This window comes from Gorilla gorilla, chromosome 7 (assembly GCF_029281585.2).
Source record: "Gorilla gorilla gorilla isolate KB3781 chromosome 7, NHGRI_mGorGor1-v2.1_pri, whole genome shotgun sequence".
NCBI classification, from domain to species: Eukaryota; Metazoa; Chordata; class Mammalia; order Primates; family Hominidae; genus Gorilla; species Gorilla gorilla.
Window position 1 is genome coordinate 61,735,988 of NC_073231.2, and position 17,757 is coordinate 61,753,744.

At 38.6% G+C, this 17,757-nt stretch overlaps 1 protein-coding gene across 3 annotated transcripts in view; it reads left to right on the plus strand.

Moving 5' to 3' along the window:
* The window catches only part of NSMAF (neutral sphingomyelinase activation associated factor), a 77,268-nt gene that overhangs the window by 7,402 nt on the left and 52,109 nt on the right, over positions 1–17,757 (plus strand). For all 3 annotated transcript variants that reach the window (XM_031013961.3, XM_055349148.2, XM_063709279.1), the window contains exon 2: positions 10,331–10,420. In XM_031013961.3, the coding sequence (XP_030869821.2) occupies positions 10,331–10,420 (90 nt within the window). The remainder of the gene's footprint in view (positions 1–10,330; positions 10,421–17,757) is intronic.

The following is a 17,757-nucleotide window of genomic DNA, read 5'->3' on the forward strand; positions in this document are numbered from 1 at the left end:
ATTTTGATAATTTTTATCTTAATGAATTAGTTTAGTCTGTTTACATTTATTATTACAAATATATCTGAATTCACTTTTATTTTTTAGTTTTGTTCTTTTATTTTGCCTTCCTTCCCTTCTTCCTTTGGATTAAATAAGGCCCCCTTGCTCCCTTTCATTTTTCCCCAAAGAGTATGGAAGTTATATATTTTATTTTTCTAATGCTTATCCTTAAAACATAAGCATATTAAATTTAAGATCTGAAGCTAATCATTATCTTTACTCTCCTCTCTACCAATGTAAGAACCTTGGAACACTTAACTCCTGTGCCCCCATCCTCAGTTATAGTCTGTTATTGTCCGGTATTTTTTAATCTCTATTTTAAACCTACAGATTGTACATTACTAATTGCCTGGTTAATGCTTCTGTAGTTTTACATGCATATTTACCATTGTTTTTATTCAATATTCCTTCTTATATGTCATATCCTCCTTATGGAATTATTTTCTCTTTCCTGAAGAATATCCTTTAGAAGTTCCTCTGATCAGGGTTGGATGATGATAAACCACCTCTGTTTTTGTCTGTCTGAACATATCCTTATTTTGCTTTTGCTTTGAAAATCCGTTTTGCTAGATGTTTAATTCTCTCAGCATTTTGAAGATTATCCAAACAAAGGCAAAGGGCCAGGGAATATGCACCAGACTTGCTGGAGTGCTCTGGGGTGTTGGGGGGGTACCTCACAGAGAAAGGTCAGTGATAGTTGTGCCTTGTCCCCCTGGGGCAACGTTCAGCTACCTGGCTGGGCCAACTTCAGATTTCAGGAGAAACCAGCACTCCAGGGAGTGACCAGGGGCCAGAGTACAGTAGGACCATACTGTGATGGAACCTTGGCTCACTCATCCCAGCTCAGCATTTGTGGCTGCAGGATATCCTTACCTCCTTGCTGGCTTGACTGGGGCTAAGTCTTTATAATGTGGCAAAGTTTGTTCTTGATTGGGGAAACACCAGCCTTTTTCCTGGCATGGTTAGGGGACCGGGGTTCAAGCCTTGTGGTTGATGAGGTTTGATTGCTTTAAACACAATCATAGCAGTTTTCCCTGAAACTTTGCAGGAGGCCACCTTCTCTTCTGGGAGACCAGCCTGCAACAAACCAATATTGTTAAGTCTAATTGTTCTTTGTAGGTAATCTCTCTTTTCTCTGGCTGCTTTTAAGATCTCCTCTCTGTAGTGTTTTGCTGTCTAGATATAGATTTTTTTTTTCTTCATCTATCCTGCTTGAGCTTCCTAAAGCTAACAGTTTTGGAAAATTTGGAGCCAAGCTGAACTAAGGCTAGAACAAATGTTCTCTGATCCAAGTCCAACCTCTTTTCCACTGTACCATACTGCTTCTATTTTAAATACTAGGTTGTGGGCTACTGGCCAGTGCTTATTTTTATGGTATCCTTGAAGTTTAGACTGATTCAGGAATGAATGAAGCCTGTTTTATGTATATATCAGAATCTTGTTAGTCAAAGTGTGGTCCACAGGCCAGCAGCTCATGTGTGCCTGGAGCTTGTTAGAAATGCACATTCTCAGGCCTCACCCTGAAGCTGCTGCCTTGGAATGTGCATTTTAACAAGATCCCCAGTTGATTGTGTGCACACTAACCTTTGTGAAGTGCTGCTCTAGATAACAGTAATTCAGCATTCATCTTGATTTTTTATTTGTTTGTTCCTTCCAACTGAACTTCCTTCTTTCACTTCTTGATAGTACATATAAAAAGGCTGAGGGAAGCCTCCTGCCCTGCAATATGACACTTGATGAGGAAACTGGAGGACTTTGAGAGCATAGATGACATTTTTACCATTTCTTCTCATAAATTGCTGAGACTTGAAAATAGAATTGACTGGCTTTATGGATGGTGTCAGTGAAAGGGATTTTGATATCTGAACCATCTTGGCTGGAAGTCACTGCATCTCACATAGTCAGGGAGAATGCAATTTTCTAGAGTCCAGCTGAGTGATAGAAAGCTTTAACCTAATTACTGAGGGGAAGGGCTAAAAAGGCCAGATGAAATAGTGAAATTGTTAAAATTCATGAGAACTCTTTCTGGGAGGGAAGAAGGGCCAGTAATTTATAGGAGAAAACAACTGGTACAGGAACTAGAAATGATACTTAGTCCCTCAGATGTCTCTCTGCAAATGTGTAGAACATGGATAATAAAATGAGCCAGGTCTTTTAACAAAAAAGGATTAATGTGTGTTTTAGGTGTCACTGCAGTTGGGTAAGATGAGACCCAAGATTGGAATCTAGTGTTGAAAAGCTGCAGACCTATTGAAAAGGAAAGACCTGCCAGGAGGTGAGGCGGTGGGCTCTGAATGTTAAGAAGGTATACATCTGAAGGGGAATCCATGAAACCCCAGGAAAAAATCCCAGAGAACACAATTGGAAAGAGGAACAAAGATAACATGATTATGTTCTTTTGTTACAGGCCACATTAAGTGGGTGGAAGAAATGGTGGCTGTGTACCTGGTGTAAATGGGAAAACAGGAAGTGGCAATAGAGATACTGGCTGAAATGCTTAGTGAAATCTAAGTACAGTTTATTGACTTCCTTTGTTAAAGTTTTAATTTATCCTAAACTTGAGAACTTTACTTAATTCTGAATATTAAAGACAAATTATTAACCAAGTAGTAATGAAATGAACCATCATAAAAAGCAGTCATATCAAGTTGTTTATTGCTGGAGCTCAGGAGAGTTGAGAGGGATCCTGTCATACATAGAACCTAGATTTTTAAGAAAGCAGATATTGAAAGTTCCAAGGAACAAAAAAGATAGGTGCTGTTACTGGACAGTTTGGAAAGCATATTGACCGAGGAAGTTTGTGAAACTATCAAAAATACAATTAAGAACATCTAATCCAAATGATCTTTTGTGAGGAGTTACAGAAAATCAGGCAAGCTTGCATGTTGGAAGGAAGCTAAAAAAGAAAAAGAAAATCAGGCTAGCAAATAAAGAATGGTTGTATAGGTAGTATTTCTCTGAGTTTATAATTATTAGTTTTAATATAAAACAAGAAGGTTATACATAGTTAATTTCAAAAAGGTTAAAGCCCCAAATGAGTGGAACCTTTGAAAAATGGTACAGATTAAAAAAAGAAAAACAAAAAAACTTCCAAAGTTGCCTTTGGAACTAGGAAGTACTGGGCTGCTGCCTAGGCCTAGCCTGGTACCAGGTGTAACATTGATTTATGACAGGGAAAGCTCTTATTTTGTACTCTATTAATAATACTAATCTTCAGACTGAAAGAGGATGAACTTTTGCAAGATGGGTGAAGATGCAAAGGGTACCCAAGTGCTCATGTCTCCTGGCGTAAAATCCTGGGAGAGTTTGAGTGTAGAACCACAGAATTATTTCAGTGATCTAGGAACTTTGAAAGGTGCTGAAAGAACATGTGTGCATAAATAGGTTTAATGCAAATTCTAGATCAGACAGATTATTTATAAACCACTAGAAGAGGAAGTTGTTGTCACCAGTCCCCAGCATGAACGTCATGCTGCTAATTCAAGAGAGGTTTAATTGGCTCACAGTTCTGCAGGCTGTACAGGAAAGAAGGATGGCACTGGCATGTGCTTGGCTTCTGGGGAAGCCTCAGGGAGCTTCTACTCATGGTGGAAGGTGAAGTGGGAGCAGGTACATCACATGGCAAGAGAGGGAGCAAGAGAGAGGAGGAGGAGGCTCCGGACTCTTTTAAACAACCACAACCGGATCTCATGTGAACTAACTGAGCATGAACTCACTTATTACCAAGGGGATGGTGCTGAGGCATTCATGAGGGATCTGCCCCCATGATCAAGTCACCTCCCACTGGACCCTACTTTCAACATTGGTAATTCCATATTAACATGAGATTTGGAGGGGACAAACATCCGAACTATATCATTCTGCCCTTGGCCCCCTAAATCTCATGTTCTTCTTACATTGGAAAATACAATCATTTCTTCCCAATAGTCCCCCAAAGTCTTAACTTATTTCAACATCAAGTCCAAAGTCCTGAGTCTCATCTTACACCTATCTCTTTCCACCTATGAGCCTGTAAAATCAAAACAGTTGATCTACTTTCAAGATACAATGGTGGTACAGGCATTGGGTAAACATTCCCATTCAAAAGAGAGAAATCTGCCAAAAGAAAGGGGCAGTAGGCCCCATTGAAGTCTGAAACCCAGTAGGGCAGTCATTAAATCTTAAAACTCCAGAATAATCTCCTATGACTCCTTGTCCCACACCCAGGGCCAGTGGTGTAAGAAGTGGGCTCCTAAGGCCTTAGGCAGCTCTGCCTCTGTGGCTTTGAAGGGTGCAGCCCACTTGGCTGCTTTCACAGGTTGGAGTTGAGTGCCAGCAACTTTTCCATGCTGAGGTTGCAAGTTGCTGATGGCTCTACGATTGTTGAGTCTAGAGGGCGGGTGGCCCCCTTCTCATAACTCCACTTGGTGGGGACTATGTATGGGGGCTCCAGCCCACTTTTCCCCTTCACACTACTGTCGTAGACGTTCTCTGTATGGGCCCCATCCTTGTAGCAGGCTTCTGCCTGGGATCCCAGGCCTTTTCACACATCCTCTGAAATCTAGGGGTAAGCTGCCAAGGCTCCTTCATGCTTGCATTCTGTGCACCTGCACACCTAACACCACATGGAAGCTTCCAAGGCTAATGTCTTGCACCCTTTGGAGCAGCAGCATGAGCTGTACTTGTGGGCCTTTGAGCCATGGCTGGAGGTGGAACAGTGGGTCTGCAGGAAGCAGTGTCCCTAGGCTGTATGGGGTAGTGGGAACCTGGGCTTGGCCCCCTAAGCCCTTCTTTCCTCTCCTAGGCCTTCTGTGATGGGAGAGACATCCTGAAAACTTCTGAAATGACTTTGAGGCCTTTTCCCCATTGTTTTGGATATTAGCCCTTGGCAACCTTTTAGTCATGCTCATCTCTCTAGCACGCAATTATTCCATAGCTTACTCTATAGCCGGCTTGAATTCCTCTCCTGAAAATGCTTTTTCTTTCTCTGCCACATGGCCGGGCTACAAATTTCCCAGAGTTTTATGTTCTGCTTTCCTTTTAAGTGTAAGTTCCAACTTTAAGTCATTTATTTGTTCCTGTATCTGATTGTTGGCTTTTAGAAGCAGCCAGACCAGTTCTGAAACCCTTTGCTGCTTAGAAATTTCTTCCACCACATACCCTACCTAAGTCCTTACTCTTAAGTTCAACCTTCCACAGATCCCTAGAACATGGACACAAATGCAGCCAAGTTCTTCGCTAGTTTGTAACAAGGGCGACCTTTGTTTCAGTTCCCATTCATTTCCTCATTTCCATCTGAGACCGTGTCAGCCTGACCTTCACTGTCCATATTCCTATCTGTATTTTGGTCACAACCATTTAACCAGTCTCTGAGAAGTTTCAAACTTTCCCTTGTCTTCCTGTTCTCTTCTGAGTCCCCCAAACTCTTCCAACCTCTGCCTGTTACCCTGTTCCAAAGCTGCTTCCATGTCTTTACGTATATCCATAATAAAATGCCCTACTCCCTGGTGCCAATTTTATGTCTTAGTCTGTTTTTGTTTTGCTATAAAGAAATTCCTGAGGCTGGGTAATTTACAATGGAAAGAGGCTTAATTGGCTCATGGTTCTGCAGGCTGTACAGGAAGCAAGGCACCAGCATCTGCTTGGTTTCTGGTAAGCCTCAGGGAGCTTTTACTGTGGCAGAAAGTGAGTGGGAGCAGGTGTATCCCATGGCAAGAGACAGAGCAAGAGAGAGAAAGGGAAGTTCCCAGACCGTTTTAAAAAACCAGAGCTTGAGTGAACAGATTGTGAACTCATTTATCACCAAGGGGATGGTGCTGAGTCATGAGGGATATACCCCCATGATCCAATCACCTCCTACCAGGCCTCCCTCCACCTTCAACATTGGGAATCACATTTCAACATGACATATGGAGAGGACAGAACATCCAAACTATATCACTGTCCAGTGTATTACTGGGGGGATGTTTCCAATGGTGGGTAGTAGGACTGCGATCTTGCCTTGTCTATAACAGTTTTCTTAATTTCTTCTTTATTTCAGAAATCATTTTCAGAAGCTTCTTAAAAATGGTCTGTTTAATTAAATCAACTCTCTAGTAGGGGCACTGTAGTCTAGCTTCATTCAAGGCTGGTGTTGGGGTATTGAGAGTAGAGGTGGCAAACATACAGCACTCCTGTGCTTTCCTTTGCCTCTGCACACATCACGAAAGTGTCATGGCATCACAGCACTTCCTCCCAATGAGTTTGGGTTACACTTCTTATCACAGTGAAGCCTGTTAGAGAAAGCATTGACTAACAAAACCTTCTGGATCCACTGTAAATACTGTTCATCAGCTGAGTGTTGAATAATTGTTGAGTGGAATGCAAGGTTACTCCAGCTATTTTAAGTTCTGGTTAAGTGTTGTACAGTAGGCTTTAAAATGTAGGTGATGTAAGAATAGGAAAACATCTTTTTAGGAATGTTGAGTTGCTCAATGAGGAAACTTCTCTAAAGAGAATGAAACCACACCTCTGTAAAGGAGGATTAAACTAGGAATATGTAGGGGCAGGGCTAAGAGTCTTCTAAAGAAATAATTTACAGTCAGATACAATACCAAAGGATGAGACCATCCAATTACAAAACGGTGATTTTAATTTTTTTTTTTTAAGCATGGACTCTTTTACTCTGTAAAATGTAGTTTGAAAATCATTGTTCTAAAAATCATGCAACTTAATTATAATAATTTTTACATAGAAAAATTTTAAAGCGGGTATAACAACACTTTAGTAAAAAGAAAACATAGACTCAGAAAAGTTTCATAATCCTTTAACTTCAAACAATATGATTTGGTTATATCCCTTCACTATGTGTTTTACATTTCTTGCAAAATATGCATATTGATAAATTAAGGAGGCTATAATTAATTCACTTACCAAAATGATGACTTTAGTTCTGAAATAGCTGATATGATTATATTTTAATAATTATATGGAAGAATTGTCTCTGAAGGCTACTTGTGCTTCATAGAAATAAAATTATGCCGTTGTCTTATTGAAGAATACTTACTCTATTCTTCCCTCTCTATAAGAGAAGGAGTGAGGAGATTAGGAAAGAGAAGGAAGGATGTGTAACTCCAATTCTGTCTTGTGACTATATTGAAATTCAGATTAAGTATTGATAGTGTGCATTTTGTTTTGCACTCTGGCAGTTTACCCTGTAATTGATTCTTGTTCATGGATTTAGATATGGAGGACAGGTCAATAAAAGTTACAGATTAGGATGGTAAAATTGGTTTCTGCTATCATTTTTAGTTTTTTGAGTTACTTTTCTTTTGGTTCAGATGATGATGATGATGATGATGATGATGATGATTTTGAAACGGAGTCTCGCTCTTGTTGCCCAGGCTGGAGTGCAGTGGCGCGATCTTGGCTCACTGCAACCTCTGCTTCCCAGGTTCAAGCAATTCTCCTGCCTCAGCCTCCTGAGTAGCTGGGATTATAGGCGCCCGCCACCACGCCCGGCTAATTTTTGTACTTTTAGTAGAGAGGTGGTTTCACCATGTTGACCAGGCTGGTCTGGAACTCCTGACCTCAGGCAAACCGCCCGCCTTGGCCTCCCGAAGTGCTGGGATTACAGGTGTGAGCCGCTGCGCCCGGCCTATTATTTTTTTTTGGATGAGCATCTCTTCTGGTGTCGTGAATATAACTTCTTCTTTGTAGGGATATTAATTATAGCCTTTTGACCTTTTCTTCTGTTCTCTGCATTGTGTTTAGTCCTTCAAGTTGCATTCTTCCTGCTTGCTTTGGCTTTGTTCTTTCATCCTAGAGGCTGTGATCTTGGGCTGTTCATTCATATTTAAATATGAAGCATTTAATTCTGTGTCACTGGGAATGGGCTATTTCAGTTGAGTTTCACTGTGGGATGATGTTGTAGAGACCTGGCTTTTTCTCTGAGGCTATTTAGTTTTTTCCAAAACTAATGTGCCAGACTCCTGCCTGGAGTGATGTATGGATGAAGCTGGAAACCATGATTCTCAGCAAACTAGTGTTCATCTATTCCATGTTTTGCATAGTCATCCTCTTTTCACACTACAGTCCTGCTCTCCACTGTGCCTGATACCTAGTGTGCAGCCTCTTGTTCCACTTTTTTTTTTAATAGAAAAACCACATGCCAGAGTGCAGTATGGTTAACCCATCAGGAAAAGAAATGGGGGCCACTGCCCTCATTCACTTTTAACCACCCCTCATGCTTTACAAACCCTGTCCTCTTGGTACCTGATACTGCAATTTCTTTTTTTTTTTTTTAATTATACTTTAAGTTCTGGGGTATATGTGCAGAACATGCAGGTTTGTTACGTAGGTATACATGTGCCATGGTGGTTTGCTGCACCCATCAACACGTCATCTACATTAGGTATTTCTCCTAATGCTATCCCTCCCCTAGCTCCCCACCCCGCCAACAGGTCCCCGTGTGTGATGTTCCCCTCCCTGTGTCCATGTGTTCTCATTGTTCAGCTCCCACTTATGAGCGAGAACATGGCGGTGCTTGGTTTTCTGTTCTTGTGTTTGCTGAGAATCATGGTTTCCAGCTTCATCCATGTCCCTGCAAAGGACATGAATCCATCCTTTTTTACGGCTGCATAGTATTCCATGGTGTATATGTGCCACATTTTCTTTATCCAGTCTATCATTGATGGGCATTTGGGTTGGTTCCAAGTCTTTGCTATTGTGAACAGTGCCGCATTAAACATATGTGTGCATGTGTCTTTGTAGCAGAATGATTTATAATCCTTTGGGTATATACCCAGTAATGGGATGGCTGGGTCAAATGGTATTTCTAGTTCTAGATCCTTGAGGAATCGCCACACTGTCTTCCACAATGGTTGAACTAATTTACACTCCCGCCAACAGTGTAAAAGCATTCCTATTTCTCCACATCCTCTCCAGCACCTAATCCTGCAATTTCTGAACTTTTTGGAAGTCCGGTGACTTCAGCTGGTTTTCTCCTGAGTGGTGCCTTCTCTGGAGGCATCTGAAATTCTGATTTCTGAGCACTGCTTATTCCCCCGGTCTGCTTTCCATTTCTCACAGATTTGTTCATGTCTCTTCTCTGCTTTAATATCTCTCCAATTTGCTTTAGCCTGTGGGTTTTACCATTTAAAAACAGTTTTATTCACATTGTAGTGGTGTTTCAAGAGGCAGTGAAATAAACATATATGTGTAATCTGCCATGTTTAATGTAAATTTCTTCCTCCAACACACTGGAACTTAAGGCCCATCTCAAGTCCCACACTTTTCATGAAAGCTTTTGCTTGTAACTCATTGATGTTTCCTGGTCCTTATCACAAAACAAAACAAAAAAATGCCTGTTTTCACTTCTTTGTCATGTATTTGTTGCTGTAGCCATACAACAAAATTAATAATTTTTCTTAATGACTTCTTTTGTTTTTAAAAGTTTAAATGACTTTCAACTTTAAAAAGAACTATATTTCAATCCCATTCAGTTTGGTTTACTCATTTTACTTATTAAACACCCATTGTGTAGACAGCATGGGCTGGTTATCACAGGGGAATATCTAAAGATCTGTTGGCTGGGCCAGTGGCTTATGCTTGTAATCCCAGCACTTTGGGAGGCAGAGGTGGGTGGATCACCTGAGATTGGGAGTTCGAGACCAGCCTGACCAACATGGAGAAACCCTGTCTCTACTAAAAATACAAAATTAGCCAGGCATGGTGGTGCATGCCTGTAATCCCAGCTACTTGGGTACTTGAGTAGCTGAGGCAGGAGAATTACTTGAACCTGGGAGGTGGAGGTTACTTGAGCCGAGATTGCACCATTGTACTCCAGGCTGGGCAACAAGAGTGAAACTCCGTCTCAAAAAAAAAAAAGATCTGTCTCCTAGAGGCATGTGTTCTTGTGGGAGTAACTCAGATAACCATGAGACAGATGTTGTGGGCAGGGAGGTATGACAGGGAAGAGATGGGGAAGTCTAGCATTGTTCAGTCAGGGGAAACAAATGCCCAAAATTCCCTAAGTAGGAAAGCACTGAGGTTTAACTTCACAAAATTCAGGGTTTCTGTAAAAGAGTAGTACCTCCACCTGGTGAGTGATTTTATTTTTGACATAGTAGTTATTTGGACACAAGGCAGGCCCAGCTGTGTACTTCCCGCCACTGGGTAGAGAGGACTGCTTGGCATGATATACATGCTTCATAAGTGTTTGTTAAATTCATGAATGGAAAAACTTTTTGGGATCAGACTTTTAAAATATATTGCCTTCTTATACTTACTAAAAAATAAACCAAAAGTTGTTTTTTCCCCCCAAATCCAGATTTTCCTTGCTGCTGCTTAACTTGGAGGAGTACTACTTTGAACAGCATAGAGCCAATCACATTTTGCACAAGGGCAGTCACCATGAAAGGTAAGGAAGCTTCGGTATCTCCTTGGACAAACAAACCTTTCTGATATCTGAACTTTTAAAGTTAAATGTGTGATCATATAGGTGTTAACTAAAGAAAAAATTAGGCTTTAAAAAAAATTAAAGTAAATTTTATTTAGACTTTTATTGAGGATTGTAACCTAGGAGAGTCTTTTGGAGAGTTTTTGCTATGTTTATTATTTTATCTCCCATGAAGTTTTTTTCATCTTTTCTCTTATTAGGGAAGTAATGAGAAGAGTGTATTTAAAAGTTATAATTGTAACTTGAAACCTTTTTCAAAGCTAAAAAGCATTTGTTCCAATTCTGGGGTTGTAGATATCTTAAGCTTGATAGGACTCCAATCCATCCCATCATTTTTTTGTTGCATCCCTCTTGTAGTTATGCAGTATCCTCTGCTCTCAATTATTTGGGTGACAATGTTATAAAGTAATGATTATAAACCACAAGAGTGGTATAAAATCAGTACTTTCAAAATGAGTAATGAGATTTGAACTAGAAGCAAGATCTGATTTCTCAGTATCTTAATAACTATTACTCACTACTATAAAAACAGATTGTTTCTTTGACTTTACTTTTTGAAAGCTATGTACAGAAGCATGTAATGAAGCTTTTTGTTTGCTTAAAACGGCAACTTAGAATTAACTAAGATGAAAATTGTTCCAGCAAAAAGGTATCTGCTAATGATTTCCTTTTGGGAGGTTACTTAACAACTGTAAGCCATAACTTAGGAAATTCTTTGACAGTAGATAAATCCATTTATTTTTATTATTCTTCAGGTTTATCCTTAACGGATCAAAAACACATGGTATTTGTTTAAATACAAGCTAAAGTAAAACTCACTTGGTTTTTTTGTTTAGTAGCTTATGACATATCTATTTTCTTGGCATTCAATCAAATTAGACAATTATTCATCCCTGAACACAGCACCTTGCTTTCTTATCTCTGGAATTTTGCTAATATTCTTTTCCCTAATTCCATATCTTTTTTCCTTCCAACATTCTTCTATCGTATATCATCATAGTGCCTTGCTTAAAATTAAATGTACTTGTTTATTATTAAAATACAACTACAGGTAGCAAACTGAAACCTGTTTTTATAATTTTAAAGTAACTATTAGGGCAAAATGGTACAGCCCCATGTAGGTGTATTTGGTAATATCTGGTAAGATGACACGTGCATTAACCTATTGATCTAGCAATGCTACTTCTAGGATACAATTTCAAAGAGAACTGGCAATTATATAAATGGACATATGCACAAGGTTATTTATTATAGCGCTACTTGTACTAGCAAAAGACTAGGAACAATCCTACAGGAGACTGACTGAACTGACTGATAAGGAATGGCCAAATGATGGAGTACTATGCAGGTTCAGCAAGGAATGAAGTTCTTTTTAATGCTGTGAAGTGATCTCTACATGTATTAAGAGTAAAAAGCAAGGAACAGGATACGGTGTGTCATAAGCTACTTTTGTCAGAAGGGGGCAGATTTATCACTATGTTTTTAAAAATCGGAGGCATAAACTAAAAGCTAGTGGAGACAGTTATCTACACAGAAGAGGGGAAGGATCAGGAGAACAATATAGAGACGGAATGAGGACTTCTCCAAATGTACCTTATTTTGTAACTTTCGTTTTGGAACCATATAAATATTTTATAGATTTTTACTACACTTTATCTTAGCTAAGAGGCTGAGAGGCCATCTTTTGTAGATTTTTAATATAGAATTAAATTTAAAAAGAAACAGTAAGGCCAGGTGTGGTGGCTCATGCCTGTAATCCCAGTACTTTGGGAGGCCGAGGCTGGTGGATCACTTGAGGCTAGGAGTTTGAGATCAGCCTGGCCAACATGGTGAAACCTCGTCTCTGCTAAAAATACAAAAATTAGCCAGGCGTAGTGGTGCACCCTTGTAATCCCAGCTACTTGGGAGACTGAGGCAGGAGAATTGCTTGAACTTGGAAGGCGGAGGTTGCAGTGAGCCAGGATCATGCCACTGCACTCCAGCCTGGGTGACAAAGCAAGACTCTGTCTCAAAAATAAATCAATCAATAAATAAAAATAAAAAAGAAACAGTAAACCCTAAAAATCAAAGAGAAAATGAAACAGTTCAGGTGTGGTGGTTCACACTCGTAATCCCAGCACTTTAGTAAGCCAAGGCAGTACGATCTCTTGTGGCCAGGAGTTTGAGACCAGCCTGGTCAACATAGCGAAACTCTGTTTCTATTTATTACAATTATATATTAAAAAAACAAAAGACAAGAAACAAATGAATTTAATTGTAAAGTTGGAGTTAGCCACAGAAAATTATTTTAATCAACTTTACAATATAATAATTTGACTGTGTATCTCTGGTAAGATGAAAAAGAATTGCAAAGAAGTTGAAAAAGAATGTAAAGTAATTGTAAACTTTCCAGTTGCAATATTGTTGTTATTAGTATACTATTAGTATTATTATTTTGAAACTATTTTATACATGCATGTATATGTATTTATATAATTGGATAAAACAATTGAATAAGTATGGCCAAGACTCAGATTTTCCAGTATAAAAGAAAAGAGACATACATGTAATATTAAAGAAATAAAGCCTTTTTCATGCACTTTCCTCCTTTTTTCCAGCTTTATTGAGATATAATTGATGAATAAAAATTGTATATATTTAGGGTATACAATGTGACGTTTTGATATACATACACATTGTGAAATGCTGACCACAATCAAAGTAATTATCATATCCATCACCTCACAGTTACCTTTTGTGTGTGTGGGAATAAGAACATATAAGATCTACTCTCTGAGCCAATTTCAAGTGTACGATACAGTATGGACTGTAGTCAATAGCTCTACATTAAATCTGCAGAACTTATCCTGGATAATGGACAACTTGTGCACTTTGCCCAGCATCTCCCCATTTCTTCCACCCCCTTTAATTTCGTGAAGTTTAACTTACTCTTGCCTGAACAAAGCTCTGAGCTTTCCCACCTAAAAAATTTTCGTAAGGTCCATTCTTGTCTCTTCTTTGAATTAAACTCTTTTAGATTCTACATGAAATCATGTAGTATTTGTCCTTCTGTGGCTGGCTTATTTTACTTAGCATAATGTCCTCCAAGTCCATCCACATGGCCACAAGTAACAGGATTTCCTTTTTTGAGGCTGAATAATATTCCGTTGTGTGTATATATGTATGTCTATTTTTATATGTTTTATATTCATATATATATCATATTTTCTTTATTCATTCATCTATCAATGGACACTTAGATTGATCCCAAATCTTGGCTACTATAAATAATACTGTAATGAACATGGGAGTACAGATACATCTTCAACATACTGGCTCCATTTGCTTTGGATGTATACCCAGAAGTGGGATTGCTGGATAGTATGGTAGTTCTATTTTTAGTTTTTTGAGAAATCTCTGTACTGTTTTCTTTAATGGCTAAACCAATTCACATTCCCACCAGCAGTATATAAGGGTTCTCTTTTCTCCACGCTCTTGCCAACAACTGTTATCTTTTGTTTTTTGATAATAGCCATCCTAACAGGTGTGAAGCAATAGCTTAATGTGGTTTTGATTTGCTTTTATCTGATGATTAAGGCTGCTGAGGATCTTTTCATATGCTTGTTGGCCATTTGTATGTCTTCTTCTTCTTCTTCTTCTTTTTTTTTTTTTTTTTTTTTTATTGAGACGGAGTCTCACTCTGTCACCTAGGCTGAAGTGCAGTGGCGTGATCTCTGCTCACTGCAACCTCTGCCTTCCGGGTTCAAGTGAGTCTCCTGCCTTAGCCTCCCAAGTAGCTGGGCGTACAGGCACGTGCCACCATTCTGGCTAATTTTTTTGTATTTTTATTAGAGATGGGGTTTCACTGTGTTAGCCAGGATGGTCTCGATCTCCTGATCTTGTGAACCACCCGCCTCGGCCTCCGAAAGTGCTGGGATTACAGGCGTGAGCCACCATGCCCAGCCATTTGTATGTCTTCTTTTGAGATATGTCTATTCAGGTCCTCTGCCTGTCTTTTAATAGGCTATTTGTTTTCTTATTATACTATCAAGTTGTTCGAGTTTTTTTATGTATTTTGGATATTAGCCCCTTATCAGAAGTATGGTTTTCAACTATTTTCTCCCATTCCGTAGGTTGTCTTTTGACTTTGTTAATTATTTTTCTTGCTGTACAGAAGCTTTTTGTTTTATGTAATCCCATTTGTCTATTTTTGCTTATATTGCCTGTGCTTTTGGAGTCATCCAAAGTATTGCCCAGACCAATGCCGAGAAGCTTTTCCGTATTTTTTCTTTCAGCAGTTTTACAATTTCAGGACTTACATTTAAGTCTTCAGTTCATTTCAAGTAGATTTTTATGTATGGGATGAGGTAAGGGTTCACTTTTATTTTTTTCCATGGGGATATCTAGTTTTCCCAACACCATTTATTAAATAAACTATCCTTTCTTCATTGTGTGTTTTTGGCACCTTTGTGGATGATTAGTTGACTGCATATATGTGGATGTATTGTGTTCCATTGGTCTGTACGGCTGTATCATACTGTTTTGATTAATGTAGCTTTGTAGTATATTTTGAAACCAGGTAGTTTGATGCCACCAGTTTTGTTCTTCTTGTTCAAGATTACTCTGGACCAGGCATGGTGGCTTGCACCTGTAATGCCAGCTACTCAGGAGGCTGAGGAGGGAGGATCACTTGAGGCCAGGAGTTGGAGACCAGCCTGAGCAACCTAGCAAGACCCCATCTCTAAAAAAACTAAAAATAAGCTGGGCATGGTGGTGCACACCTGGAGTCACAGCTACTTGGAAAGCTGAAGCAGGAGGATTGATTGAGCCCATTTTGAGGCTGCAGTGAGCTATAATCATGCTACTGAACTCTAGCCTGGGTGACATAGTGAGATCCCATTTCTTAAAATGAAACAAAACAGATTGTTTTGGGTTTTTTGTTTATTTTGTGGTTCAATATCAATGTTAATTTCTTTTTTTCTGTTTCTGTTAAAAATGCCATTGGGATTTTAATAGGGTTTGCTTTTAATTTGTAGATTGCTTTGGAAAATATGGACATTTTAGCAGTATTCATTCTTCCAGTCTGTGAACACCAGATATCTTTCTATTTATTTGTGTCTACTTCAGTTTCTTTCATCAGTGTTTTGTAGTTTTCAGTGTACAGACTTTTTACCTCCTTGGTTAAATTTATTCCTAAGTGTTTTATTTTTCCTTTGGTGCTTTTATAAATTGAATTGTTTCTGTAATTTCTTTTTTGGATAGATCATTGTTAGTGTATTGAAATGCAACTCTGGTTTTTGTATATTGATTTTGTATTCTTCAGTTTTACTGAATTTGTTTATTGGTTTGAATAGTTTTTTTGGTAGAATCGTTAGGGTTTTTGTATACATATAAAATCATGTTATTTGCTAACAGAGACAGTTTAACTTTTCCAATTTGGATGCCTGTTCTTTCTTTTACTTGCCAAATTGCTCTGGCTAGGATTTCCAGTACTATGTTGAATAGTAGTGGTAAGAGTGGGCACCTTTGTGTTGCTTTTCTCTTTAAATGACAGTATTTCTTACCTCTGTCTTTTGAAAAGGCCTAGAAATAACTCAGTTGCAATCAGCACCAAGAATCTGGTCTCTTAATACCACTTCCCACTGAAAGGATGGGGGTTCTTTGGAGAAATTGCTGATTCTAAGTCAGAGGCAGGAAATCTGTGAGATGAACCTGGGACATCCTGTCGTACTGGCAAGTAAGGAAGGTATCAAAGACTACTGTAAATGAATTAAAAGGATGCAGGGGCAAGTAGACGATGCTAACAGTGGGCCAAAAATGTGACAATGTAAGCATCAAAAAAGAATAACTTCTGCAGTGGATTGAAATGTTTCATAAATGTTAAAATTCATGAGTACGTAATTTTATAAATATGTGTGTTTGTGTGTGTGTGTGTGTGTGTGTGTATAATCTTAATCAGTTATCCTCGAAGGATAGGAAGACAACAACTCATTTTGGTAACACTTGATAAATAAAAGTAAAGAATCAAGCATTTTTGTTATTTTCCTTGTACAAATTGTACTTCAGGGTAGCCAAATTGCTGATAAGTAAAGTTGTTCTTTGTTGTCAAATTCTAGCTCATAACGTAGAAGGAATGATAAAATTTCAATGCCTAATGGAAGAATGGATTCACAGCAGGGCTTGGCAAACTACAGCCCTTGGGCCATATCTGAGCTGCCATTTGTTCTTGTAAAGTTTTACTGGAACACAGCCATTCCCATTTGTGTACATACTGTGTGTGGCTGCTTTCCCTATAACAGCAAAGTTGAATGGTTGTGACTGAGACCATATGGCCCACAAAGCAAAGATATTTACTATCTGGCTCTTTACAGAAAGTTTACCAGCCCTTGATCTAGATAGTAATTTTCAATAGCTGCTAAAACCTTTAGGTGAGAGAAGCTGCTGGGAAATTTTGTAATGGCTATATGGAGATTGACATCACCTGATCCTCTGGGTGCCTCTGGAGGTGAAGGCAGTACCCGTGTACTACCTCTGGAAGTATTCTTTGAACACTGGCTGTATACATGATGACATTAAGGAATTATTAATTTTTTAGAGTGTGTTCATGATTGGTCACTTATTAAGAGAGACTGTCTTCAGAGATTTTTGCTAAAATATTTGTGGATAAAGTATATGATGTCAATAATTTTCTGTGTTATTCAGCAGGGTCCCAGGGGTTTATACACAAGACAAGAGTGACCACATATTGACAATTGTAGAGCTAGTCCATTGGTACATGGGAGTTTTCTATTCTATTTGTATATGTTTAGAAATTTCATAAAAGTTTTTGTGTTACTATTGGGTAATTTTGGGTATTAGAAAAGTAAATGCAGTTAACAACTTGGAAAAATGATATGAAATGGTATAAAATTTCAAAAACCCTTTGAGAAAGAATTGCAAACTAAATCATAACCTTCAGTAGAATGGGCCTTCTCATCTATTCAGTACATGTATATTGAGCACTGAGAATAGAAAGCCAAAGTAAATATTTACTGCTCACAAAAGAACAGGCAGTGTTACTCTGGGGTGGGATGAGTGTAGGCATTCTCAGTCTGTAAGACTATTTCTCAGTGTGATGTTTCTGGATTCATTAAGTTTCTAGCCAATAGATGCTGTAAACTATATGGAGATACACATATAAACCAAAGAAGTTTAATTAAAAACTTTCTAACATTTGAATTGTAAATGCCAATATGAACCACTATTCTGTGTTTTGTTTTACCAGTTAATTTAAAAATAGAGACGTTCTCTTTATATGCATTATTGATCTTTTATTATGT